This window comes from Poromitra crassiceps, assembly GCF_964638095.1.
Source record: "Poromitra crassiceps genome assembly, chromosome: 18".
Classification (NCBI taxonomy): domain Eukaryota; kingdom Metazoa; phylum Chordata; class Actinopteri; order Beryciformes; family Melamphaidae; genus Poromitra; species Poromitra crassiceps.
The window spans coordinates 304,034-330,888 of record NC_139636.1 but is presented as its reverse complement, the minus strand read 5'-3'; the positions used below and the strand labels follow the sequence as shown (position 1 = coordinate 330,888).

The following is a 26,855-nucleotide window of genomic DNA, read 5'->3' as shown; positions in this document are numbered from 1 at the left end:
AGCAGGGCACTGCCAAGGTGGCCTTAGGGATCTCAGGGCATCACAGCCAGAGGGAGGAGCAATGCAGGCCATGGCCTGATGGCCTCCGTGTAATTCCCACCCTGCTTCTGGGGATTTTTTTTTAATATAGGTTTGAAAGTTGGTCACCATTCACAGCAAATTGTTTAGGACGGAGCTTTTCAAAGTGGGAGGCTGGCCTCCCCAGGGGGGCTCCAAAAACAGTTTCAGGGAAGGCTCAGTGAATGGAAGTGAAAACATATTACGTTAGTTAACAAAAGGAGATCACATAATAGCCTAAATATGTGCGATTTGTATAAAGAGATAGTTCAGAGATACAGTTAGTTTTGTGGAATTTTACAGTTATTCCCACATCCCCTGAGTCAGAAACTATAAATGCCTTCAGATCAACCTTTTGTATGTATTTAGTATGTCAAACAATATCAGGCTATCTTGGCTCAATTGTTGATTGTCTATGCCGGATAAAATAACAATCGTGATCCAATATATAGGCATCCAGGAATTTGTCCAAAGCTTTGTATGTGGCAGTCTGTATGTATGTCCAAGACCAATTTCCCTGGGGACAAATACAAATAATCTTGAATATATATATTGTATTGTATATATATATATATATATATATATATATATATATATATATATATATATATATATATATATATATATATATATATATATATATATATATATATATAATTATTATATCTGACCACGAGACTGAGGAATAGAGAGGAAATTCGGGCCAGTCTGGGGTTCAGGCAGATAATCTAGCCTCTAAATTGAACACACTCGCCATGGTCTGTAACATAATAACATTACAGGATCTGTTGTCAGTAAGAGACACTGGGTGCACGATCTGTCAATCTCTCGGTTCCCAGATTGCTGGGTGCATAACACCAACATCTAATAAAGTGAAGTTAAGCAGTGAGATGAATTGTGCAAATGGATTTAAATTAAGTTTCTTAATTGATGAAATACCACAATAATTGTTTTATAAATATTGTAATGTAAATTTAATTTACAGCTCATATAGGCTATTTTAAGTTATAAAATCAATCAAGAATGACACTGAAAGCTTGAGGATTTTGGTTCCTCACAATTCAGGCTTTCACTTTTATTTGTATGTTATTTGACTACAGTACTACAATGCCATGCTATTTTCAGTGAATAGTGTAAAAGTGTATAGAACACTATCATGCAGCTGTAACGGTAACTGCACACAAAGGGTAGGAACCAAGTTGTTTGACGCCAGATTCGGGTCGGCATGTAAACATTGTAACACAACAACATGGCTGGCTTGTGCAGAAGATCTGAGGAGCATTGACTGTTGCCAGATCAACCTCAAGTTTAATCCGCCCTAGTTTTTATAATAAACTATAACAATGAAGCTGTACCACGCACTCTGCAATGTCGGGAGGTTTCGACCAGTTTTCGACTTTGCTGAACGCGAAGTTGCCCACTGGTTCCCCGGACACATGGCTAAAGGTGAGGAGCTCATGTTTCACGTTAAAGGTCGCCTTGTTTCAATGTTGATGGAATACGTTTTCATTTCAGTCTTATCCACAGAATGCTGGCCAGCAACCTTATCAGTTCATTTTTGAACTGTTATTTAACTAACGGAGTTACCAGTTAAAATGACACTTCCCAAATGGGCTAGATAAATGGATAAATTGGACATTAGCTATCATTCAAAGTTACACTCCACCCCCAACACACACACAATAAGACAATTTGACAGCATTAATAATACATGTACCAAAGTGTACTTCCTGTTGCAGTGTGTGCTAATAGTATTAGCCTAATACAATACCATTAGCTGAGTGGAAATAAACAAGGGTCCAAACTGTTCCCTAGCAACAGAATTCCAGTGAAACCGAATAATCTGCTAGATAGATAGATAGATAGATAGATAGATACATTTTTATTTCTGTGTCATGCACCATATTCATGGTGCCCAACCCGTCTGGGCTTACAAGACACAAATCATTCAAGTTCAACAATACAAACAAATCAACAAACAAGCTACAAAAAGCTCAAACATAAACAAGACAAGACAGAGTCATATATTCAGATGAACAACTTCTCCATTCTGAGTTTCCAAGCACTCCTAATAAACCTGGCCAAACTGAAGACTTCATCTCTGAATAGCCATTCCAACTTAGCATCATCTCCTGACCAAAATAGTTCAGGTTTCTTATTGTGCATTAACTGAAATAGAGACAATCTTGGTTCCTCATATAGCGTACAATGAAACAAAAAATGAAATTCATCTTCCACAACACCTAATTCACATACAGTACAAAGTCTCTCCTCCTCAGCAATAGAATTGAACCTGCCAACCTCAATAGCCAAAGGACCGTACCCATTCTCAACTGTGCACATAAAGATCTTCTGGATCTATCCAGGGGTAAAGTAACATAGGGTTCTGGAGTAAACATATTTTTAATTTGAACATATTATGTTCTGAGTTTTTTTGAGTTTGAGCCAGATGTCATTAGCCCATTTTCTTTATAGTCAAGAAATAGCCTATGTTTAATATAGCGAACACTACAACGTAAACTGTTTCTGAAAATAAATTGCCGGTCAGCTTCCCTGAACACAGCATTCATATCATTACACCATGGATAGTTATGTGCTTTATCCCAGTGAAACACTTGTTTTGCTACTCTACTCTCTGGCATATTAGATAGACGGTTCCACAATCTCAACATTTCACCTTTTTGTTTGATCAAACAAGGCTCCCAACCCATATCCCCTTGAAAAGCCAACACAGGTGTAAATTTATGCACGCCCAGAAAACATCGGATTGCACGGTTTTGGATGGCATTCACCTTGGAAAATTCCTTACTTCCCCAAACTCCAGCTGCATAAAACAACACTGGTGACACACATGCATCATAAAGCTTTGAAAATGTAGCATAACCAAGATTTTTACAAGTTTTCACTTTACTTATTACTGAACCCTGAAACTGCTATTTGCCACTTTGAGACCTTGCTGAGCTGATATTTTTAATTATTGATTTATTGATGTTGTTCATACAAAGAGAAAGACAATGACGAAAACCAAACCAAGCTGTGACTTTGCATACATACATATACGTAATATATCATCACTGTTTGCAGGACTGAAGCAGATGAGAGCCGGCCTGAAGGATGTGGACTGTATCATAGAAATTCATGATGCCAGAATATCCTTTTTCAATGCTGTAGGGTTAAGCAGGAGAAATGCCTCATTTCTTTCTATTACGGATTTACGCTAATCCAGTTTAGCATGTTGGGCAAATAAACACAGCAGTTCAGCACAATGTCAGATCTGCAGAAGCTATCAAGTCAAACTTGATTTTTCATTTTTCTTAAACATGAGCACATCCCCTTCTCTGGGAGGAACCCTCTGTTTCAGGAGAGTCTAGATGTCAGACCGCACCTGCTCATTCTCAACAAAATGGACCTGGCTGATCTGTCAAACAAGCAGGTACTGTACGCCTGCAACAAGTAGTCTCTAGCAAGTCAGTTTTGTTGTAGCGTAAGGAGTTTGCACACTGTTTTTTTTTCATATGCGTTTTTTTAATCCGTCATCCAAAAAGAAAATCATCACGCACAGAAACTTTGCACACCGAGTCCGATGCGTTGTTATTATTATGTTCTTCGTTCTATTCGCAATACGAGACAAATATTCGTCCTCTCCTGTATCCACATTACAACATGACTGACAGGCAGCAGCAGCTGATCCGCACCAGCGGTGATGTGGACTGGAGAAGACAGATGGCAGCAGGTCGGGGAAGCGTATCATACTGGACACCTTGCCAAGCCGGCTGTGGTGCGCTGTGGTCGAGTGCTGCAGCACCGCTCCCCTTGGAGAGGGAGCAGAGAGGGGCCAGTGAGGTGGAGCTCTCCGGGGAGACTATTGGTAATTACTGTGTAATTACATTTGGTGTTCATGTGTAATTACAAATAGTTCATATGTAACTAGGGTACCTGTAAAATAAAGGGTTACCGACGTAGCACAACTGGTTACTGTGAGCCTCAACGAAAACGCTCTATGGAAAACCAGAAAGCAACCCACGCTGTCCACAGTTGCCTTTTGGTTTGGGTTGACATGTCTGTCTGTCTCCTCCATACTGATATATTTTGCTGATACCAATTTGCCATCTTACATGATATCCTGATTAAAAACGGAGGCCCTGAGAGAGTGCAAACCTCCAACAACATCTGCTGTTACACCCACACACATTTGAAGTGACACTGATTTCTTTCTATCTCAGTTATAGAGAGAGAGACAGACAGAGAGACAGAGAGGGGGGAGAGAGAGAGAAAATATACTTGTCTAACTAATGGCAGAAATCCCCGATCCAGATCATCACCCAAATCTGATCATCTGACTTGTCTTTGGACTTGGCATTTCTACGTTTTTTAATAGTTGAATATATGATGTCACATCCTGTCTGCAGAGACTGTATTCACACGCTGCTCTCCAGAGACACCTGGCTGGAAGAACCTGGGACTGTCGGACTGGGAGAGGAGCCGTACAAAATGAGAGAGACATCCTTCACCCTTCTCTCACTAAGTGTCCCTCTCTTGTTTTTTTTGGTGGTGGAAATGTGGTGGTTTTATATCCTTTTGTAACTCTCTCTCTCTCTCTCTCTCTCTCTCTCTCTCTCTCTCTCTCTCTCTCTCTACTCTCTCTCTCTGCCTGTCAGAGGGTGAGGGGTTTCCGTAAGGGCTGGATGAGCAGAAGGAAGAGAACGACCTGCCTCTGTTTGGAGACTGGCAGACTGAAGATGATCAGCCGCCTTCCTACAGGAAGGTAGGAGTCTGGGTGGGGAGTGTGAGCTTAAGCTACTAGTGTAACACAGTACTTTCTAGGTTATATGGTTATTTACCTGCCTTCCACAGGAGACTAAGGAACCTTTTATTTGTGCAATTGTCATGTGTTACTTTTTGTGATTTTCTTGCATGTTCGGTGTATATGTTTTTTTTTTGCCTCTACAACAGGAGGATGTAACAGAGGAGGAGTCCAACTATGGGAGCCAGCCTGAGCCTCCCATATATATATGGGATATATATATATATATATATATACAGCAGACTGTGTGACTCACTTGATCAGTAAACACTTAGACTCAGACCCCAAAGCCTATGCACGCGTCTTATTTGCCGATTTTAGTTCGGCATTTGACACTCTCCGACCTCAGCTGCTTGTCCAGAATAGTGATGGGAATTACGGCTCTTTGAAGGGAGCCGGATCTTATGGCTCCGTTCCTTTCCGAGAGCCGTTCAAAATAGCGGATCCTCGTTCTTTTATTTTCTTCTTCTTTTTTTAGGGGGCGTGCACTACTGTTTATTAGGGCTGTGGCGATTCACTTATCTCCCGATTCGATACTATCACGATTCTTGGGTGCCGATTCGATTTATATTGCGATTCTTAAGTATTGCGATTCTACGATTATTGCGATTCGATATTACGATTTATTGCGATTTTTGTTTATTTTTTTCTTTTATTTTTTCAGTTTGTTTGCTTTTTTACACTAGATTAGAACATGGGAAAAGTTGAATCATACACTAGAGACTGTATATTATTTATCATGAGTAGGGCTGGGCGATATAGTTAAAAACAGGGGCGGACTGGGATCATAATTCAGGCCGGGCATTAGATACCAAGCAGGCCAGGACGATATGGGCCGACGTGTGTGAAATTTGGGCCGTTTGAAGCCCAATTTGGGCCGTTTGAAGCCGGATTTGGGCCGTTTGAAGTCCAATTTTACAATGAGATGCACCCACTTTAACCCTGAAGTGTAATTATTACTTCAGACTAACTAATAAAGTAATAAAACCACTAGTAAACCAGTAGGCGGCGCCTGGCCTGCTGTTCAGTGAGTGGCCTGACTGCAAGCACCAAAATTTTTTTTTTTTTTTTTTTTTTTTTGCGATTATCGATTCTGGAATAAAAGATCGATTCAAAAAATCGTGACATTAAAAATCGCGATACTTAGGTGAATCGATTTTTTCCCCCACCCCTACTGTTTATCTGCGAAATCACTAGGATAATGATATGGTATGATTTGGATCAGATTTGATCTTAGAGCCACCACTATTTAATTTTGGTGAACTGCAGCAGCACTAAATTACTCATATTCCAGACCTCATGTCAATGATCTGCATTGTAAACATGACACAAGGTGACGCCATATCATCTGCTTAGTCAGTGAATTTACTTCTTCTATGAAATGATGTGTTGTGTAAATAAAGTTGGTTTTCCTTGAATGCAATTCATGCAACACTTCGCTGCCCAGAAAGTCGGCAGATAGCCCGTTTTGATATTAAGCTGAGTCCGCCCACCCAGGCCACCCAGTTACAGCATGCGCCCGTAACGAGTGCACCTATCCTCCCTGCTCAGTGGACTAGCAGAGGGAGGGAGGGAGGGAGGTCTACACTGTGTGTGTGGTAGGGAGTGGCAGGCAGTGACATTTGGGCACAACATTAAAACGAACGGCTCTCAAGTAGGACTCGGTTCCCTTCGTTCATAGCAAAGAGCCGTTCAATAGATTCGGGTCGTTCGCGAACGTCACATCACTAGTCCAGAAGCTAATTAATATGAACGTTAATCCGTTCATAATTAAATGGTTCTACTCTCTTTTAACAGACAGGACTCAACAGGTCAAGGTCAATTCTTCCCTCTCCACTGCTAAACACTGCAGTACAGGTGTCCCCCAGGGGGGGGGGGGGGGTGAGCTCACCCTTTCTTTTCACTGCGTACACCAACGATTGCAGGAACAGTCAGCCAAGCAACTTTGTCATCACATTTTCAGATGACACTATTATTTGAAGCTTGCTGCAGGGTGATGAATGCCCCTCTGTTTACTACAGGGAGATAGATACTTTTAAAGAGTGGTGCGAGAGGAACCACCTCATTTTAAATACCTGCAAAACCAAAGAAATGATCTTTGACCCGAGAACAGTGAGAGCACATGACCCTGTGCTCTTTAAATACAAATGGATAACATGTTAAAATGGGACGTCCACGTTGATTATCTGTGTGCAAAACTGGCACAACGTTTGCACTTCCTACGTAGGCTCAGACTTTTTGGAGTGTGCACCAAAATCATGTCAACATTCTACAATGCTGTGCTGGAAAGCCTGATCAGATATGGCATGGCGGCATGGTTTGGGTCTCTCACAGTCAAGCTCAAATCTAGAATTTTAAAAATGGTGAACACAGCCATGAAAGTGATCGGCAAGAAAGGATCACTGACGCTCCAGTCCATCTTCGAGAAAAAGGTCATCAGCCTGGCTCATAGAGCTCTGACCGACCGTTCTCACATTTTATTTACTGAATATGAGTTGTTACCTTCTGGCAGAAGATTCAGAGCGAGCAGATACAGGAGCAACCGCTACAAGCTCTCCTTCCTCCCCACCTCGATTGCATTTCTTAACAAACAGCCTGCTCTTCCCCCAGGCTGTAGAAACCCATAGTTTGTAGGTGGAGGCATTTTAAGTAGGAACGGTAATCTTAGCCCCATGTTTTACCTTCCTATTTTATTTCTTTGATTTTTCATTTGATCTTATTTTAATGTTTTATTCTTTTATTCTTTTACTCTTTTATTCTTTTATCCATTATCCCGCTGCTGGTTTTGTTTATTGTTGATTTTATATTCTTCTACCTACGGGTATGTTTGATTTAAACAAATTGTGCAATAGGGCTGTGCAATTTCATGTCTCAGTTGGCATCTCCCCACTGTGTCCTAGTGCAATGCTGTGTCTGTCCTGTTTGTGTTTACTTGTGTTTTTGTAACGCCGGATGTGGCTATGCACACTTTTTGCCCAAGACAAATTTCCCTTCTGGGACAATAAAGTTTATCTCATCTCATCTCTCATCATCTATATATATATATATATATATATATATATATATATATATATATATATATATACACAGTATATATATATATATATAGTGTGCACATCCCCCCCCCCACACACCTAATGTCAGAGAACATCGTCTCTCCTGTAGTGTCATTAACACATTATTATACCTGCTCTTATCAGAATGGCCCACTGGCAGACATAATGACCAGCTCTTTCTAGAGGTACAGTGGGTTGTCACTTTTATCCCTTTGGATAAAAGTGGTCCGTGGTTCGATCCCCGCCTCCTCCAGTCCGCATGTTGAAGTGTCCTCGGGCAAGATACTGAACCCCAAATTGCTCCCGATGACTCTGCCAGCACCCTGCATGGCAGCTTGTCGCCATCGATATATGAATGTCTATGTGAATGGGTGAATGTACATACTGATTACAATGCGCTTTGGATAAAAACACTATAAAAGGCTGACCATTTACCATAAATACAATGCTCTTCAAAATGTACACATTGACTGGAAACCACACATCCTCCTTAGTTAATTCTGTTTGTGTGTGTGAGCAGGTAGGCTATCATGCCCAACGTGGAGACCAAGGTCCTCCTGGTGCAGATCTTCGGGGAGAAGAGCCACCCTATGAGGAAGTACAGTATTTCAATAAAATGTTCTGTTTCTGTCCTAAATGACTTTAAGATTATTTCATCCTTGGATGCTGCTTCATTACAGAGAGCATTTGACAGGAAGTCTCAAAGGCCACAGTATTGATCATTTCAGGAAGGGTGTAAGAGCAAAAGTGGGGAGTTATGACATGTAGCATACACCCATGTTATTTTAATCAAATGTACCTGTCATAGGGAAATAGGCAGGAGGATAAGTAGACAGGTGCCTTTGTTAAATGAGGCATTGAAGGCTGCAAAATTAAGTTCCCTAAAAGCCCCTGAGGGACTCCTGTGAAAATCTGTAGAGATCATGATAAAGATTTGATAAGAGTTTGAAATGTAGGCTACAGTAAATAAGTAGTGATAAGGTGGGATTGTGGATTTTCCATATATTCTTATTCTTTCTTGATGTCCACTTACATGAAGCTGAAAGTGGGTGAAATGTTCAGCTATAAACTGAGCATAACTTGATGTCTTTTCAAGTCAACTGGGCATCTCATCTCAGGGCTTCAGGGCAGGGTGAGAATTTCATCATTTTAGGGGCATCAGCATCACAATGTTTTTTTTAGGGCACAAGGCCACATGCAAGGCCACATGCCAGGCCACATGCCAGGGCACAAAGACAAAGATCTATTGACATCATGAAGATGGATTTTTCTGAAATGTGTGTGTTCAAATGAGCTAATGACACATACTTTGCATAGAGCAGCTACATTAAACTGAGACCACTGATGCTTTTAAAGCAACTGACAGTAGCAGGCAGCTAGCAGGGCACTGCCAAGGTGGCCTTAGGGATCTCAGGGCATCACAGCCAGAGGGAGGAGCAATGCAGGCCATGGCCTGATGGCCTCCGTGTAATTCCCACCCTGCTTCTGGGGATTTTTTTTTAATATAGGTTTGAAAGTTGGTCACCATTCACAGCAAATTGTTTAGGACGGAGCTTTTCAAAGTGGGAGGCTGGCCTCCCCAGGGGGGCTCCAAAAACAGTTTCAGGGAAGGCTCAGTGAATGGAAGTGAAAACATATTACGTTAGTTAACAAAAGGAGATCACATAATAGCCTAAATGTGTGCGATTTGGATAAAGAGATAGTTCAGAGATACAGTTTTGTGGAATTTTACAGTTATTCCCACATCCCCCGAGTCAGAAACTATAAATGCCTTCAGACCAACCTTTTGTATGTATTTAGTATGTCAAACAGCAATATCAGGCGATCTTGGCTCAATTGTTGATTGTCTATGCTGGATAAAATAACAATCTATACTGTTAGGTTTTCATGAGTTAAATCGTCGCCGCAAAGGCTCAAAAGGGCTTCTCATCATGGAGCTGACACCAATCATTTGTGTTTCCAGTTCTAGTAACATGACAAAATCACTTTAGGATATCTCAGTGTTCATTGAATTGCATTTGCGTTGTACGTTCCAATTCATACCAACTCAACATCCAGCAGCAACACCTTTAACATCACATTGCAAATGAGAATCACAATGCTTGCTAGTATCCAGCTTTCCTCTTGGTGGCATGGTTGTTCCACTGAAACCTGTTAGACTGTGGCTGCCATGGTTTTCCACACTGAGAGCTCACACAACAACTTCAAAGTTGCCCTATGTTACAGACTCCAGAGGGGAATGAAGTGTTCATTTCTGCTCACTCACAATCAGATAAATCACATCCAGAGAATTACCAAAATATTTCAGTTATTTGTAATTCAATTAACTTTTGTGGTGTTTATGAAGTATGGCAAGTAATTTAGTTGACTATGACCACACTCTCCAAACAGTTTCAGGGGCGGCTCAGTGAATTACATTAGTTATCAAGAGCACTGAAAGCTGAAAACTCAGGTCATAAGCAGTGTTGTAAGCAGTGTTATATATACGTATACATATATACTGTATGTATATATATATATATATATATATATATACATATATATAGCAGTGTTGTAAGCAGTGTTGTATATATATATATATATATATATATTAGGGCTGTCAAACGATTAATTTTCTTAATCGCGATTAATTATAATTAATCACGATTAATCGCATCTTTGTATCGCATGTTTAAAATGCTATATTTTGCATTGCAAAGCATTTTTAATTAGATATTAATCATTATTACCAGTGTGTCGTGATTGGGAATCAAATGAATGCAAAGAAATGTACTTTGTGATCTTGAATTTTAGATTTATTTTCAATTCAATAGAAGTGCAATGTAGACAGGAGGTCACAAAATGTCTACAAAATGCATCTTGAATAGAAAATAAATGCACAATAATTGTAAACACTCCAGAACGCTCCAGAACCGATACTTCCGGCGGCGGCGCTGTGGAGCAGTCGAAACCCAAAATGACACAGCCGAAGAAGGCTGTATCTGAGCTAAAAACTTTGGCACTTCCATGTGAATAATGGCTCGATATTGGAAACTGTGTATTGATAACGTGTATATCGCGTGAAGCCATTGGAGCCGACCTCCCAGTGGTTAGGACCCGCGCATCCGAGACTCTGAAGGAAGAATGAGTGACGAGTCTCGCGCTAACTAGCTGACTGCTAGCTGGCCGCTAGCTACTTTTAGGTGATCGCTCGCCTCAAACTCGATACTTCGGTGATATTTTAATTCCGTTTTACACAAGGCGCAAACTACGGCTCTCGACTTATCCACTGTGCCATCTGGGAAGTAAAACGAGCCATTTAAAAGCGTATTGCTGTCGTTCTCGCCTGCACAAGCAGGAGACAGGAAACCGAACTGCTTGACTACAAGTACGGGTGCGCGAAGGGACAAAATAGCGGCATGCGATTAACGCGATTAAAACAAAATAACGCGTTATGATCGGCGCGCGTTAACGCTGACAGCCCTAATATATATATATATACGTATATATAACACTGCTTACAACACTGCTTATGACCTGAGTTTTCAGCTTTCAGTATAATTATTATTATATCTGACCACGAGACTGACCCGTGCCTGAGGAATAGAGGAGAAATTCGGGCCAGTCTGGGGTTCAGGCAGAGAATCTAGCCTCTAAATTGAACACACTCGCCATGGTCTGTAACATAACATTACAGCATCTGTTGCCAGTAAAGAGACACTGGGTGCACAATCTGTGAATCTCTGGGTTCCCAGATTGGGTGCATAACACCAACATCTAATAAAATTAAGTTAAGCAGTGAGATGAATTGTGCAAATGGATTTAAATTAAGTTTCTTAATTGATGAAATATCACAATAATTGTTTTATAAATATTGTAATGTAAATTGAACTTACAGCTGATATAGGCTATTTTAAGTTATAAAATCAATCAAGAATGAGACTGAAAGCTTGAGGATTTTGATTCCTCACAATTCAGGCTTTCACTTTTATTTGTATCTTATTTGACTACAGTACTACAATGCCATGCTATTTTCAATGAATAGTGTAAACGTTTATAGAACACTATCATGCAGCTGTAACGGTAACTGCACACAAAGGGTAGGAACCAAGTTGTTTGACGCCAGATTCGGGTCGGCATGTAAACATTGTAACACAACAACATGGCTGGCTTGTGCAGAAGATCTGAGGAGCATTGACTGTTGCCAGATCAACCTCAAGTTTAATCCGCTCTAGTTTTTATAATAAACTATAACAATGAAGCTGTACCACGCACTCTGCAATGTCGGGAGGTTTCGACCAGTTTTCGACTTTGCTGAACGCGAAGTTGCCCACTGGTTCCCCGGACACATAGCTAAAGGTGAGGAGCTCATGTTTCACGTTAAAGGTCGCCTTGTTTCAATGTTGATGGAATACGTTTTCATTTCAGTCTTATCCACAGAATGCTGGCCAGCGAGACTACACAATATGTGAAACTGACTAGTGCCTGTATGCTACCCGGATATGATAGCTTTAACTGTATTAGGCTAATGGAGACGAAGTTGTGTCAAATTCCCAACAACGTCACGTCAGTCATTAACCTTATCAGTTCATTTTTGAACTGTTATTTAACTAACGGAGTTACCAGTTAAAATGACACTTCCCAAATGGGATAGATAAATGGATAAATTGGACATTAGCTATCATTCAAAGTTACACTCCACCCCCCAACACACACACACAATAAGACCATTTGACAGCATTAATAATACATGTACCAAAGTGTACTTCCTGTTGCAGTGTGTGCTAATAGTATTAGCCTAATACAATACCATTAGCTGAGTGGAAATAAACAAGGGTCCAAACTGTTCCCTAGCAACAGAATTCCAGTGAAACCGAATAATCTGCTAGATAGATAGATAGATAGATACATTTTTATTTCTGTGTCATGCACCATATTCATGGTGCCCAACCCGTCTGGGCTTACAAGACACAAATCATTCAAGTTCAACAATACAAACAAATCAACAAACAAGCTACAAAAAGCTCAAACATAAACAAGACAAGACAGAGTTGTATATTCAGATGAACAACTTCTCCATTCTGAGTTTCCAAGCACTCCTAATAAACCTGGCCAAACTGAAGACTTCATCTCTGAATAGCCATTCCAACTTAGCATCATCTCCTGACCAAAATAGTCCAGGTTTCTTATTTTGCATTAACTGAAATAGAGACAATCTTGGTTCCTCATATAGCGTACAATGAAACAAAAAATGAAATTCATCTTCCACAACACCTAATTCACATACAGTACAAAGTCTCTCCTCCTTAGCAATAGAATTGAACCTGCCAACCTCAATAGCCAAAGGGAGGGTACCCGTTCTCAACTGGGCACATAAAGATCTTCTGGATCTATCCAGGGGTAAAGTAACATAGGGTTCTGGAGTAAACATATTTTTAATTTGAACATATTATGTTCTGAGTTTTTTTGAGTTTGAGCCAGATGTCATTAGCCCATTTTCTTTATAGTCAAGAAATAGCCTATGTTTAATATAGCGAACACTACAACGTAAACTGTTTCTGAAAATAAATTGCCGGTCAGCTTCCCTGAACACATCATTGATATCATTACACCATGGATAGTTATGTGCTTTATCCCAGTGAAACACTTGTTTTGCAACTCTACTCTCTGGCATATTAGATAGACGGTTCCACAATCTCAACATTTCACCTTTTTGTTTGATCAAACAAGGCTCCCAACCCATATCCCCTTGAAAAGCCAACACAGGTGTAAATTTATGCACGCCCAGAAAACATCGGATTGTACGGTTTTGGATGGCACCTTAGAAAATTCCTTTCTTCCCCAAACTCCAGCTGCATAAAACAAAACTGGTGACACACATGCATCATAAAGCTTTGAAAATGTAGCATAACCAAGATTTTTACAAGTTTTCACTTTACTTATTACTGAACCCTGAAACTGCTATTTGCCACTTTGAGACCTTGCTGAGCTGATATTTTTAATTATTGATTTATTTATGTTGTTCATACAAAGAGAAAGACAATGACGAAAACCAAACCAAGCTGTGACTTTGCATACATATACTGTACATAATATATCATCACTGTTTGCAGGACTGAAGCAGATGAGAGCCGGCCTGAAGGATGTGGACTGTATCATAGAAATTCATGATGCCAGAATATCCTTTTTCAATGCTGTAGGGTTAAGCAGGAGAAATGCCTAATTTCTTTCTATTACGGATTTACGCTAATCCAGTTTAGCATGTTGGGCAAATAAACACAGCAGTTCAGCACAATGTCAGATCTGCAGAAGCTATCAAGTCAAACTTGATTTTTCATTTTTCTTAAACATGAGCACATCCCCTTCTCTGGGAGGAACCCTCTGTTTCAGGAGAGTCTAGATGTCAGACCGCACCTGCTCATTCTCAACAAAATGGACCTGGCTGATCTGTCAAACAAGCAGGTACTGTACGCCTGCAACAAGTAGTCTCTAGCAAGTCAGTTTTGTTGTAGCGTAATGAGTTTGCACACAGTTTTTTTTCATATGCGTTTTTTTAATCCGTCATCCAAAAAGAAAATCATCACGCACAGAAACTTTGCACACCGAGTCCGATGCGTTGTTATTATTATGTTCTTCGTTCTATTCGCAATACGAGACAAATATTCGTCCTCTCCTGTATCCACATTACAACATGACTGACAGGCAGCAGCGGCTGATCCGCACCAGCGGTGATGTGGACTGGAGAAGACAGATGGCAGCAGGTCGGGGAAGCGTATCATACTGGACACCTTGCCAAGCCGGCTGTGGTGCGCTGTGGTCGAGTGCTGCAGCGCCGCTCCCCTTGGAGAGGGAGCAGAGAGGGGCCAGTGAGGTGGAGCTCTCCGGGGAGAGGGAGCAGAGAGGGGCCAGTGAGGTGGAGCTCTCCGGGGAGAGGGAGCAGAGAGGGGCCAGTGAGGTGGAGCTCTCCGGGAAGAGGGAGCAGAGAGGGGCCAGTGAGGTGGAGCTCCCCAGGGAGAGGGCGCAGAGAGGGGCCAGTGAGGTGGAGCTCCCCAGGGAGAGGGAGCAGAGAGGGGCCAGTGAGGTGGAGCTCTCCGGGGAGAGGGAGCAGAGAGGGGCCAGTGAGGTGGAGCTCTCCGGGGAGAGGGAGCAGAGAGGGGCCAGTGAGGTGGAGCTCCCCGGGGAGAGGGCGCAGAGAGGGGCCAGTGAGGTGGAGCTCCCCAGGGAGAGGGAGCAGAGAGGGGCCAGTGAGGTGGAGCTCTCCGGGGAGAGGGCGCAGAGAGGGGCCAGTGAGGTGGAGTGAGCCGCTACCTCTCCGCTCAGACCGGAGTCCCGCTCGGCCGCTCCTCTGTCTCTGTCCCCCAAACACAGACACACAGACGGGTCAAACAGCTCGCAAAAGGCTTTTGACTGATACGAAAAAACACAGAAAATCTAACCTGTTCCAAAAGCTTTAATGACGGACGAAGGGTTTGGAGTCAGTGTGTAAAGGCGAGTGACACAACATGAGGTCGTATTTATTTTTTAAATGTGCGACCATTTCGGACAAAAAATACGGACTCTGTGTTGTAAAGCCTTTACTCTGCTACTTACTGCATACTGTAGTGACCTGTTAGTAGCAAATATGACAGCGTTTTGTAATTACTGACAACAATATCTCACAATTTCCCTGCAGGGAATCCTGAAGCAACTGGAAAAAAATGGGGCAAGAAACGTTCTCTTCACAGACTGCCTCAAGCAGAGAGACGATAAAGTCAAACAGGTGAGAGACTAAGCATTTGAGATTTCTCAGAAATGAGTCCTCAGATGAGATGAAATACAATTATGAACTTTAACCTGCACATTCTGCCTGTTGTGTCTGTTGTAGTTGGTGCCCATGGTGAAACAGCTGATTGAGAGCAAACTACGCTTTAATAGAGATGAGGTGAGCTGCGTCAGATAATTTTATCATTTATCATCTGTGCCTTACATGTATCTACATGTATCTACATGTATTATCTACATTTATCTACATACATGTATCTACTAGGGCATTCACAGACTAGTCGACTAGTAAAACCACTAGTCGACACTGTGCTTAGTAGTCGACTAGTCGTGTTTTTTTTTTTTTTTTATCTTTAAGAAAGAACATGAGGTATTTACATGACATACATGGACTATCATATCCCATATCCCATATCCCCCACAAAGAACATCAAAACACAACAAAACAAAACAAGAAAACTGCATAAGATACACAATAATCCAAGAACAAACAAGACTATTGGACAAACAACCAAACAAAAACAATGCATTCAAAGTAAATACATAGATCTTGCCCTGTTGGCAGCTAGGAAATGCATAGCTTTAAATTGGAAAGCATCCAATCCCCCAGCTGTAGTTCACTGGTGGAATGAACTCTCAAGCTACCATACGTTGGATAACATTTACTACAAGAGCAAAGGCAGATTCTTAGACATCCCCAAAATATGGCAACCACATACAGAGTTTGACTTTGAGAACGTTTTACCCCAGTGTCATTAGGCTTATCAGGATAGGAGCTGAATGCATTGTTTTTGTGTTTATGTTGTTTTTGTTTGGTTGTTTGTCCAATAGTCTTGTTCTTGGATTATTGTGTATCTTATGCAGTTTTCTTGTTTTGTTTTGTTGTGTTTTGATGTTCTACAATGTATCTACATCTAATATCTACATGTATCTAGTGGCATAGAAGGGTAGAAGGAATGTTCCAGCTGGGTTATGAGACACTTATGCTGTTGTGCATGAAAGGGTCTTATCGGCTACACAGGTGTTGGTTTGTCGTGGTTTGTTGCCAAGTCTCATCTCTTGTGAGAACATTTGGTTCAAGACGTCCTCCTCCCCCACATAGCAGAGAGGTGTGTGAGTCTGGACAGACGTGGATGTAGACCTCCTCCCCCACATAGCAGAGAGGTGTGTGAGTCTGGACAGACGTGGATGTAGACCTCCTCCCCCACATAGCAGAGAGGTGTGTGAGTCTGGACAGACGTGGATGTAGACTGCACTGTGACTTGACTTGTTGGCGGAGGCATACAACCGCACGGTGGTTTTTCTACTTCACTCATCATGGTTCCCAACTAACTTGAACAGTTAACTGGAGCCTGAGCTCTTTGCTCTTTGCAACGTCCACTAGTGCAAAATGAATCAAGCCTGTTCAGAAGGTGTTGACTCAATGAAGGTGAAGACTTATGGAATCATTTATTTTCACTTTGACGTTTCTGATACATTTCTGTCATTCTGTAGAAATGTGTTTTCAGTTTGGTTACAGATTTAGAGGATAATTGAGGGTAAATTATGTTATGTATTAATGTAACTTTCAGAATACAAATTATTGCGTGATGGTGATCGGTGTGCCAAACGTGGGGAAGTCGTCTCTGATCAACTCATTAAGAAGAACAAATTTGAAAAAAGGTATGCAAAATGGTTGCGTATTGATTGATTTCATATGATACATGTGGATTATTCATTCCCTCTCTAATCAGTAAACGGTTCATAAACTGATTTCAGGCCGTGCTTCTAGGGTGGGGGGAGAGCCAGGTATAACCAAAGCAGTCCTGACCAAAATTCTGGTGGGTGTACAATTCATTTTTGGCTCTGTGTATTTGTGTGTTTATGGGGGCGTTGTGTATTTGTGTGTTTATGGGGGTGTTGTTTATGTGCATAATGCACTTTCTGATGTTTGTGATGCTTGTCCTCAGGTGTGTGAAAGACCCATCATCCACCTGTTGGACACACCAGGTGTCCTGCCTCCTAAGATCAGGAGCATTGAAACTGGCATGAAGCTAGCTTTATGTGGTGAGCAGAAATGCATCATTTGAATGTATTGTTTTGCAGCAAAAGGGAAAGAGAATCCTTCAGCAACACCTGCTGGAAACTAACTACATTCAATCTCCTTTCTGTCACATAATAGAGACAGTCCGCCTGTCTGGGAACGCCCATACAGGCTCTAGGAACGCCCACAATAGACGCTGGGTTAGCCTGGGGGTGGGGTCAGGGTGGGGTAAATTCCCCCGTTCTATCCATTCAGCAAAGTTAGAATTTAGCTGATAGCCCAGCCCAGGCAGACACGATCGGGGATTTAACCAGCGCAGTAAATGCACATCTGAGCAGACGTCTTGTGTTCTGCTCTAGAACCCCCAAACCTGTAGTTTAGAGCCGCAGCACCGTCTTTTGGTGAGTCAGCCCATGAGATATATGGGCGGTTTTACCCCACTCGCGCGCCAGCCGTTTAACATTTTGTGGGCGTTCCCAGACATGCGGACTGTCTATGACGAGACGTGGCCTCAACCTATTGGAGTGATTTCTTTTTCTTTTTCTTTTTCTTTTTAATAATGCACTCAAGAAATCTTGTACAAAGTTGCCCATCTCTGTCTCTTCCTAGGAACTATACTGGACCATTTAGTGGGGGAAGACATCATCGCTGACTACTTGCTCTATTCTCTGAACAGGCTGGAGAAGTTCAGGTGTGACTTCTCTCCCCTACATTATGGTTGACTGGGCTTTTATAGGATCTCTGCACTCATTTTTCTCTGTGTGTTGTTGTGCCTTTGCAGTTACGTTGAGAAGTATGAGTTGGAGGAGCCTAGTGATGACATCCAGCACGTTGAGAAGTATGAGTTGGAGGAGCCTAGTGATGACATCCAGCACGTTGAGAAGTATGAGTTGGAGGAGCCTAGTGATGACATCCAGCACGTCCTCAAACGCATCGCTGTCAAACTAGGAAAGACTCAATGGGTCAAAGCCATAACTGGAGTGGGTAAGAAAGCCCTACTCCGACAGATAATCACAATAATATCAGATTATAATGATCAGATAATCAGATAATCGTGCTACATACAACCTAAGTAGCTGGATATCCATCAGTCTAATTGATTTAAAGAGCCCTGCCTAGAGCCATTTACATGAAATAACTCATGTGTCCTCCAAACTGGAGGCTCTTCAAACAAAAATAACACTATTCTAAAATGATAGGGAGCAAATCGGACAATTCTTGCAATATTACCATAGACAAACCAGTTGAAGCAGTGCATGTTGCATGTTGAACTGGGTGATACTCTCATGCAGTTTGTAGCTCATCACAAGACTGTCGTTGCCTCTGAAGCATGCTGTTTACATTAGGTTAGGCTTAGGGTTAGCCCGCGTTCACACTATGCACGAAGCAATGCTCAACCTACGCTGAACCCACAAGTTTTCATTTAGGCGTCCTTGTTAACAGGCGAGGCCGTTCACACCACCCGCGCGCGTGTCACGCTGAAGCAACGCTGAAGCCACGCTGAAGCCTTGCTCAAGCGATCATTCAGGATTTTCCCAGCCTGACGCGTGAAGCTTGAAGCTGCCAGGCATGAAGTCAATGGGAGTTGTGGGCGGGTTCAAGGCGCGCCGAGGAGGCGCTGAGAGGAAAAGAGAAGGCTTCTTGTGTGAATGGTGAGGAGTCAGTTCAGCTTGTGCCTGTCTCAAGCTTCACCTCTGCTATGTTTGGCGTCCTGTGTGAACAAGGGCTAAGCCCCTGAAGCATGTTGTTTACCTTCACAAGATGAGTGTAAAACAACATACAGTATTACGCACTTGGACTTCAGCTTGGCAATGAGATCAGTGGATCACTCAGAGGCCATTTACACCTGGCGTTAACATGTGTTTTCTGCCATCAGATTGCAATCAGATTGTGCTTGACCACATTAACCTGATTCCATTTACACCTAGCATTAACATGCGTTTTCTGCCATCAGATTGCAATCTGATGGCAGAAATGGTTGTCCTCTCAATCCGCATACAGTTGCTGTATCCAGATTGAGAGGACACATTGCATTTACACTTGTGTTCAATCTGTACACAATGCATCCCTGACCACCTCCGGAGGTGGTTTGGCCGATCAGATTGCAATCCTTCTTCAATGCGTTTTGGGGGTGTTTACACCTGGCATTTCAAGTGATAAAACACAATCTGATTGCAATCTGATCACAGAAAACGCATGTTAGCGCCAGGTGTAAATGGCCTCTCAGATCACTGGATCACTCAGATCACTGGTCCTTTTCTCCCTCAGGCAACATCACCATCACGGTCCCAAACTACACAGCAGCAGCTTACCACTTCATAAGAGCCTTCAGGAAAGGAGAGCTGGGACAAGTTCTGCTGGACTGAACTCTCAGACTAAGATGACCCAAAGAGCCATTCGGGTATTTTGACAATTTTCCCCTAAACCTGGAAGCACTTACAGGTACGATCCAAACACCGTCTGCTACAAACATGGAGGGGGAATGTAGTCTGACTCTGTCCCACTTTGTGTGGCAGTCTTTTGTGGTCATGGCAGGCTGACTTATTAAATAGGCACCAGAACGCTGTATCCTTTGTAAATAAACATCTTCAATTTGAGTCAGGTACTGTGAGACGTGTTCATTGTCTCAGTCTAACTCTTAGAATGGATGAAGCACATAACTGACACTGTGTAAACAAGGGATATTTATTAGCATAAAGACATTGATAACAAAATCTTATCAATCAATCAAAAAGTGTTGTAGCATATAATACTGTCAATAACTGTCAAACTAGATGAATGATGAATAGTTTGACAGTTATTGAGAGTTGATTTGAGTTAATGAGTTATTAATTTGAGTTAGTGTGGACCAGTGATGTCACTGGTCCACACTTTAACACTCAATAACTGTCAAATTAAATGACAGACTTCAAAACCGTTTGCAGTTTTCTGATATACTACTGATGTTCTAATGATACAAAGCTGGTTGAAAATGGGCAGAGTGTTCCTTTAACCCTTTGGCTGTTTTTGAGACCATGATGAGAATTGATCGTTTTCATTGGGTCGGGGGGGAAAAAGAGATATCTCGCGTGACTAGTCAACTACCTTTTGGGAGTAGTCCACTACTAAAATGCAGTAGTTGTCGTGAATGCCCTGCCTAGGCCGTGGACCCCCATCTGATGAGAGTTTGTCAAACACAAATCTGAGAATAGTTTTATCACATGCAATTTTGTCTAGATTTTTCAGTGAAACTATGATCAAAATATGCATCCTTATACATCCTTATAGATCTATAAGTGAAGTCACCATGTATAATGGTGAAGTTTAACATTTAAACTTGACTAAAGGACCCCTGGTCGTCCCTGGACCGTGAATAGAAACTAGTTCTGTTCTCTAATGTTCTGTTCTATCTGTTCTGTTCTCTTCTGTTTGCTCAGGATACCTAAAGAAGCACCATTCAACCGTGTTCCGTCCGCCTCTCCCGCTACACAAGCTGCACTCCATCCAGAGAATTGGTTTTGGAACGAATGACAAAATCTTTGTGGAGTTTGACTCCCCGTGGTGGGATGCTGACTGTGAAGTCATTTACCTGGTGTGGGAGGACGAGGTGTGTAGTGTGGCCGGACGTTAAGATGCATCTCTAGTATACATGTTCAAATCTGATTCCTCCCCTGGCTAAAATACAGACTGCCGCACAGTGCACACACACACACACACACACTTTTTTTTTTTTTTTTTGAGATGTTAACACGTTCACTGCCATTGACGAGTTATCTCGGGTTACAGAATCCGACGGTTCACTGCCAAAGACGAGTTATCTCGGCTTAAAAAAAAAAAAATCTTTTTTGACGGTGGGACGTGGATCAACGCTCCCCACGTCTCCTATAAAAATATTGGAGTCAGCGAACGTGTACAACCCATTCCACGGACCCACTAAGTGGCGACAGTGCTCTCCACACTAGGAAACGCAGAGCCAAAACTGTAGGGTAACGCGCGAGGAAACCATTCTCTACTGTAAAATGGATTGGCGAAAACGCTTTCACTTTTGCGCATTATCGCGCTGGGAGCTGGCGGTGGGGGATTCCAAAAATAGACTGGGTGGAAAACACTTTGAAACACGCAGCATAAAGCCTAGAATCGCACAAAGCTTCATCAAAGCTCTCAACCAAAACTCCAAGAAGCGAGCGAGTCCATCCAGACTTCCTCTAAGAGCGCAGACAGGCACAGGACAGCAGCAGCAAAGCAGTGAGACTGGTGACAAGCTTGTGACACGGCCGCTGCAGCCAAGAAGAACGCCCACGGAGGGAGGAGTTGGAAGCAGAGGGGGGTTTCCTGCTGTTATGGAGGAAATTACTGTTCAAAACTATTGTTTAGATGTCTGACGTCTTACTGATGCCAAAAATGAATGGTTAAAGTGACTGTTCTATCGAATTTCACAAAAAGCCGTTTATCTCAAAATAATTTTTCTGACGCTGAAACCATGCTGTATTCAACTGCTAATGCTTACATAACTACTAACTCTACAAACTAACTCTTTTAGACAGAGAAAGCACACATGCTATTAGTTCTTTTGAGATATTGTGTGTTCACAAAATCTTAGCAGAAAAGAATCCTCGGGTCTTGAAAGATGAGCCAGAATCCTCAAAAAAACCCTCTGGCAGAACCTACCTACAGTAAAAAAAAAAATGGCTGGCAGTGAATGTGTTAAGTATCAGGTTGTTGTTCTTACACCATCTCACCAGCTCCTCTACTTCTCTGCAGTAGCCCGATTCATCACGGTTGGTAATAAGACCCACCACAGAGGTGTCACCCGCAAACTTATACAACAAAACAGATCTAGTGTGTGATTGACAGTAATTTCTGTATAAAGAGTACAGAAGAGGGGATAAGACACAACCCTGGGGGGCGCCGGTGTTCAGAAGCCTAAACAGCGAGACAAGATTACTGATTTTGACAACTTGTTTTCTGTCACATAAAAAGTTATAAATCCATTTACACAGAAATGCATGAACACCCAGCTCCTGTAAAATGTGAATCAGCTTCACAGGAACGATGGTGTTAAATGCAGAAGTGAAACCAACAAAAAGAACACGGGCATATTGCAATTTGAGACAAGTCTGCAGGTCATCCAAGACCAAGGAGCAAAATAAAATAAGACTCATTTTCCCAGCCTCAGTCTGCACAGGTGGCATTTTAAAATGTAACCAACTGTTGGATCTGAGGTTGTACGAGTTATTAACAGATACAAACTTAAGAGCATAAATACAAAGGCAGCCTGCCCAAAATGGCCTTATACATTAAAATATACCAATGCTGCATCGTGCACATAGCAAGGGAGGACCATCTGACCAGACTGTGATGTACAGTGTGCAATGATGAGTCCTGAAGCCTGAGTTAGACATACATCTCAAAGCAGCATGATAGAGTGGGTCAAGCTTGGCCAAGGAGGTGGGGACATGCAAATCTGTAAATAGTATTAAGATTTCTGTCCAGCCAGAAGCCTATGTATTTATACGTATCAACAAACTCAATGGAGACACCTTCAAGTGTATTCATTAGAAGCGAGGGGGCCACAGTGTTACTTTATGCAAACAACAACATACTGTAGCCTTAGTTTAGCTTTGAGCTAAAGAGAGCATGCTGCAAACAGGTCCAGTCAGATTAGAGGTTGGTAACCGCAGCCTCAAAAGGAAGGAGCAGACGAATACAGGACCATGTCGTCCACGTACATATGATACACAGAATATGTCATACCATCACAAATTGCATTTACTGTATATATAACAACCTGGCCTGCACGATATGAGGAAAATCTGCGATGTGAGATAACATTGTTCAATATATCGATGACGATATGACTTGCGATAAATAAACAAATATTAAAGTATGCATATAGCTATACAGTTCCTATGTCTTTCTGCTTTAATAATGCTAACATAGACCACACACATAGCCTATGCCCACTGAATAAAGAAATGAAATACACACTGACTCTAGCTGAAACTACACACAGCGTGTTTGGGCTTCGGCAGAGGGGCGGAGTGCACTGTTGTAAGGGAAAGGTGTACGCTGGATTTACAACACAAGACAAACTGATCAGATGCTGAGTGGGAATGCATGACGCATGTCAATAAAACCACCTTTGTTATTCATTGCGTTTCAGGCAGTCTTTGCGATGTGTTTATTGCGCATGTTCATATTGCGATGACGATGAAAATACGATTAATTGTGCAGCCCTATTAAGAAGTACGGTAAGTAAAAGTCAGCAAGTAAGATTAATGGACGAATACGGTAGATACAATTACTAAAAAGCATGTTAATTGATATATCAATTATAGAAAAAAAACAGTAACAAGAACACCTAATTACATCACAATTAACAACCAAAACAATTATGTAAAAGCCAGTTGATAAAGGTGTGAATAAAGTGATTGAGTGTCTCCAGTGTCACAGTGTAGTCTTTTTGAAGTGCCCAGGTTTTGTCTGTGATTTAAGAAGTGATTTAAAAGTACTTAATGGCTATGTTAGCCTGGTCTTCTTGGGCATGTCTGTAAGAGCAGGACTGACTTTTGAGAAAAGAGACCTGAGATAAAGGATCTCCTCCTTTTAACATGTCAAATGCTATGGGCCTGAAAGCTGAAAGCTGTTGTGAATAGAGACTAACTGTCTGCCTTTCTCAGCTATTCCAGTTTGAGAGTGAACTGTGAGAGTTGGAGAGAAGTGAACCATGCGTTGTGTTGGAGGAGCTGCCAGCCTGCTGCTGTCACTGCTGATCATCCAGGACGCTGCAGTGCGCTGTGACGCACGTGAGTACCATGCAGACACAACTGCTGCAACCCATAGAACAGTTGTGTTCCCTACGTGGAGATCAACACCCATAATCCTTTGCAACTGCAGGGAGGAGCATGTGAAAAGCTCATGTAAATGTTGAAGCACATGTATTCATTCACACCGTTGATGTTTCTGCAGATGCTGCTTCGGGCTTCTGTCATAATTGGCCAGTCCATAAATGTTCTGTCCATCAGGGATGGGATTACTACATGATCAATGGCAAAGACCGTAATGTCAAACGCTGTTTCCTTGTCTTCAATGCGCCAAGCACCTTCAATTCAGCACGGGTAATACACACACCCGCGCGCGCGCGCACACGCATACGCACGCACACACACACACACACGCACACACACACACGCACGCACACACACACAGACAGAGTACTGTATACAGACACTAAAGTAACCTCACCACATGATAGTCACGATGAAATGGCAGTGAAGACTGATACATGTTCTCACAAACACAAAACACCCACACTCACAATTCACAATTTATGACATCACTGATGACATCATCACTGGGACTGTGTGTGTGTTGTATATATATATATATACACACACACACACACACACACACACACACACACACACACACTTATTTATTTATTTGTTTGTTTGTTTATTCTCCAGAAATACTGTTGTGATGTTCACGGTGGTGACCTGGTGTCACTCACTAAAATCCTCGGCCCCAGACAGACGTGTTTGGATCGGTCTGCAAAGACAGGTGAGCAATCAAGCAATCATTAAACAGCTGAGTGACTGGAAGGCTAACTTGATGGCTGGATGAATGTTCATCACTGACCTGTACCTGGTTTCTTCGTACAGCAAAATGGCAAGTTTGGCTGGAGCGACGGAACTCCATACGACTATTCCCATTGGAAGCCTAGCCAGCCAGACAACTATAGGGGGCGGGGCCTAGCCAGCCAGACAACTATAGGGGGCAGGGCCTAGCCAGCCAGACAACTATAGGGGGCGGGGCCTAGCCAGCCAGACAACTATAGGGGGCGGGGCCTAGCCAGCCAGACAACTATAGGGGGCGGGGCCTAGCCTGCCAGACAACTATAGGGGACGGGGCCTAGCCAGCCAGACAACTATAGGGGGCGGGGCCTAGCCAGCCAGACAACTATAGGGGGCGGGGCCTAGCCAGCCAGACAACTATAGGGGGCGGGGCCTAGCCAGCCAGACAACTATAGGGGGCGGGAGAAATGTGCGGAGATGAACTCTTGGGGTAAGTGAAAATAAGGAGACAGGAAGAGAGATGATGATCAAAGAAGAAGAAAGAGCATTATATTAATTAATCTTAATTAAGATATTAATATATGATATATAATATAATTAGATATTATTAAAGAAAGAGACGATGATGGTAAAAAACAATGTGTGTGACGTGTGAAGAACAACAACAAAAGACAGTTGGCTCATGAAACCCACAAACTAAATGCAGGAAAGAATGTGATTATCTCTTTTGCCTTTATGGAGAGCTTTTTCAAGTAGTTATCTTTTGCCTTTGTGGAGAGCTTTTTCAAGTAGTTATCTTTTGCCTTTGTGGAGAGCTTTTGTATCATGTTTTTTTCCACCAAAATGCCAAAAGGTGTAGGCCTCCACTGTAACTATGTTTTGAGCTACAATGCCTATTGTTACTGAATGTGATGTTTTTCTTCATGGCATGATTTCCAGGTCACGGAGACAGAGAGTGGAATGACGCAGAGTGCGCAGGGCAGAAGTCATTTGTGTGTGCCAACAACATCTGATCATCAATTGATGTCTGCATTCACAATTTTTTCAATTCAAAGTCAACACAGAAACTTGATAAATTGTGATTCAATTGGACTGGTCAGTTCTATCTTAAGCATTGCAATGGGAACTTTCTAAAGTTACTGCAATAAAGAAAACGTGCATGGCAACTTGTTATTTTTGTGTGTGTCTTTATATCACACTGGCAGTACATATCCTGTATTTCTCTGGAATATAACTGAAATTATCTGTAGTTCAATGTAACAAATGATGCCAGACAATTCTTTGTGCCTCCTGTATTCATAGTAGTAAATAGCCTTAAATAGATGGAACAGTTCAATGGGCCACTTCAATAAAGACTGAACCCAAAGGGAGGACTGCAGCACACAAAATCACTTCAAATACATTTTATAAGGTGCAAAGATGTTTCGACCCACACTGCGTCTTCTTCAGAGTCAAACAGTAGCTAACAGGCAAATCTTCCAACAATTTAAAAAGCCTCCACTCCAGAGTCGTGTATATAGAAGAGTCACGACATCTCCATTCACTCCAATGGACCAGTTCTTTTACTCTCAAGAGTTCCAGGAAGTAAGATCCTGGATTAAGCAGCGTTGTCGAGTTGAAGC

General features: G+C 42.1%; 1 protein-coding gene across 1 annotated transcript; it reads left to right on the top strand.

The window, feature by feature from the left end:
* Nucleotides 1-1,400: 1,400 nt before the first annotated feature.
* Nucleotides 1,401-26,327, top strand: LOC310792570 (mitochondrial ribosome-associated GTPase 1-like; the record flags this gene model as incomplete). Its single annotated transcript, XM_083654271.1, has 16 exons — nucleotides 1,401-1,503; nucleotides 14,010-14,092; nucleotides 14,251-14,358; nucleotides 15,569-15,655; nucleotides 15,761-15,817; nucleotides 17,229-17,319; nucleotides 17,416-17,477; nucleotides 17,607-17,703; nucleotides 18,290-18,371; nucleotides 18,462-18,664; nucleotides 19,949-20,122; nucleotides 21,097-21,266; nucleotides 24,340-24,465; nucleotides 24,629-24,777; nucleotides 25,126-25,219; nucleotides 26,173-26,327. The coding sequence occupies 11 exons, from the start codon at nucleotides 1,401-1,403 to the stop codon at nucleotides 20,044-20,046; spliced, it is 1,071 nt and encodes a 356-aa protein (XP_083510397.1). The 3' UTR covers nucleotides 20,047-20,122; nucleotides 21,097-21,266; nucleotides 24,340-24,465; nucleotides 24,629-24,777; nucleotides 25,126-25,219; nucleotides 26,173-26,327.
* Nucleotides 26,328-26,855: the final 528 nt, after the last annotated feature.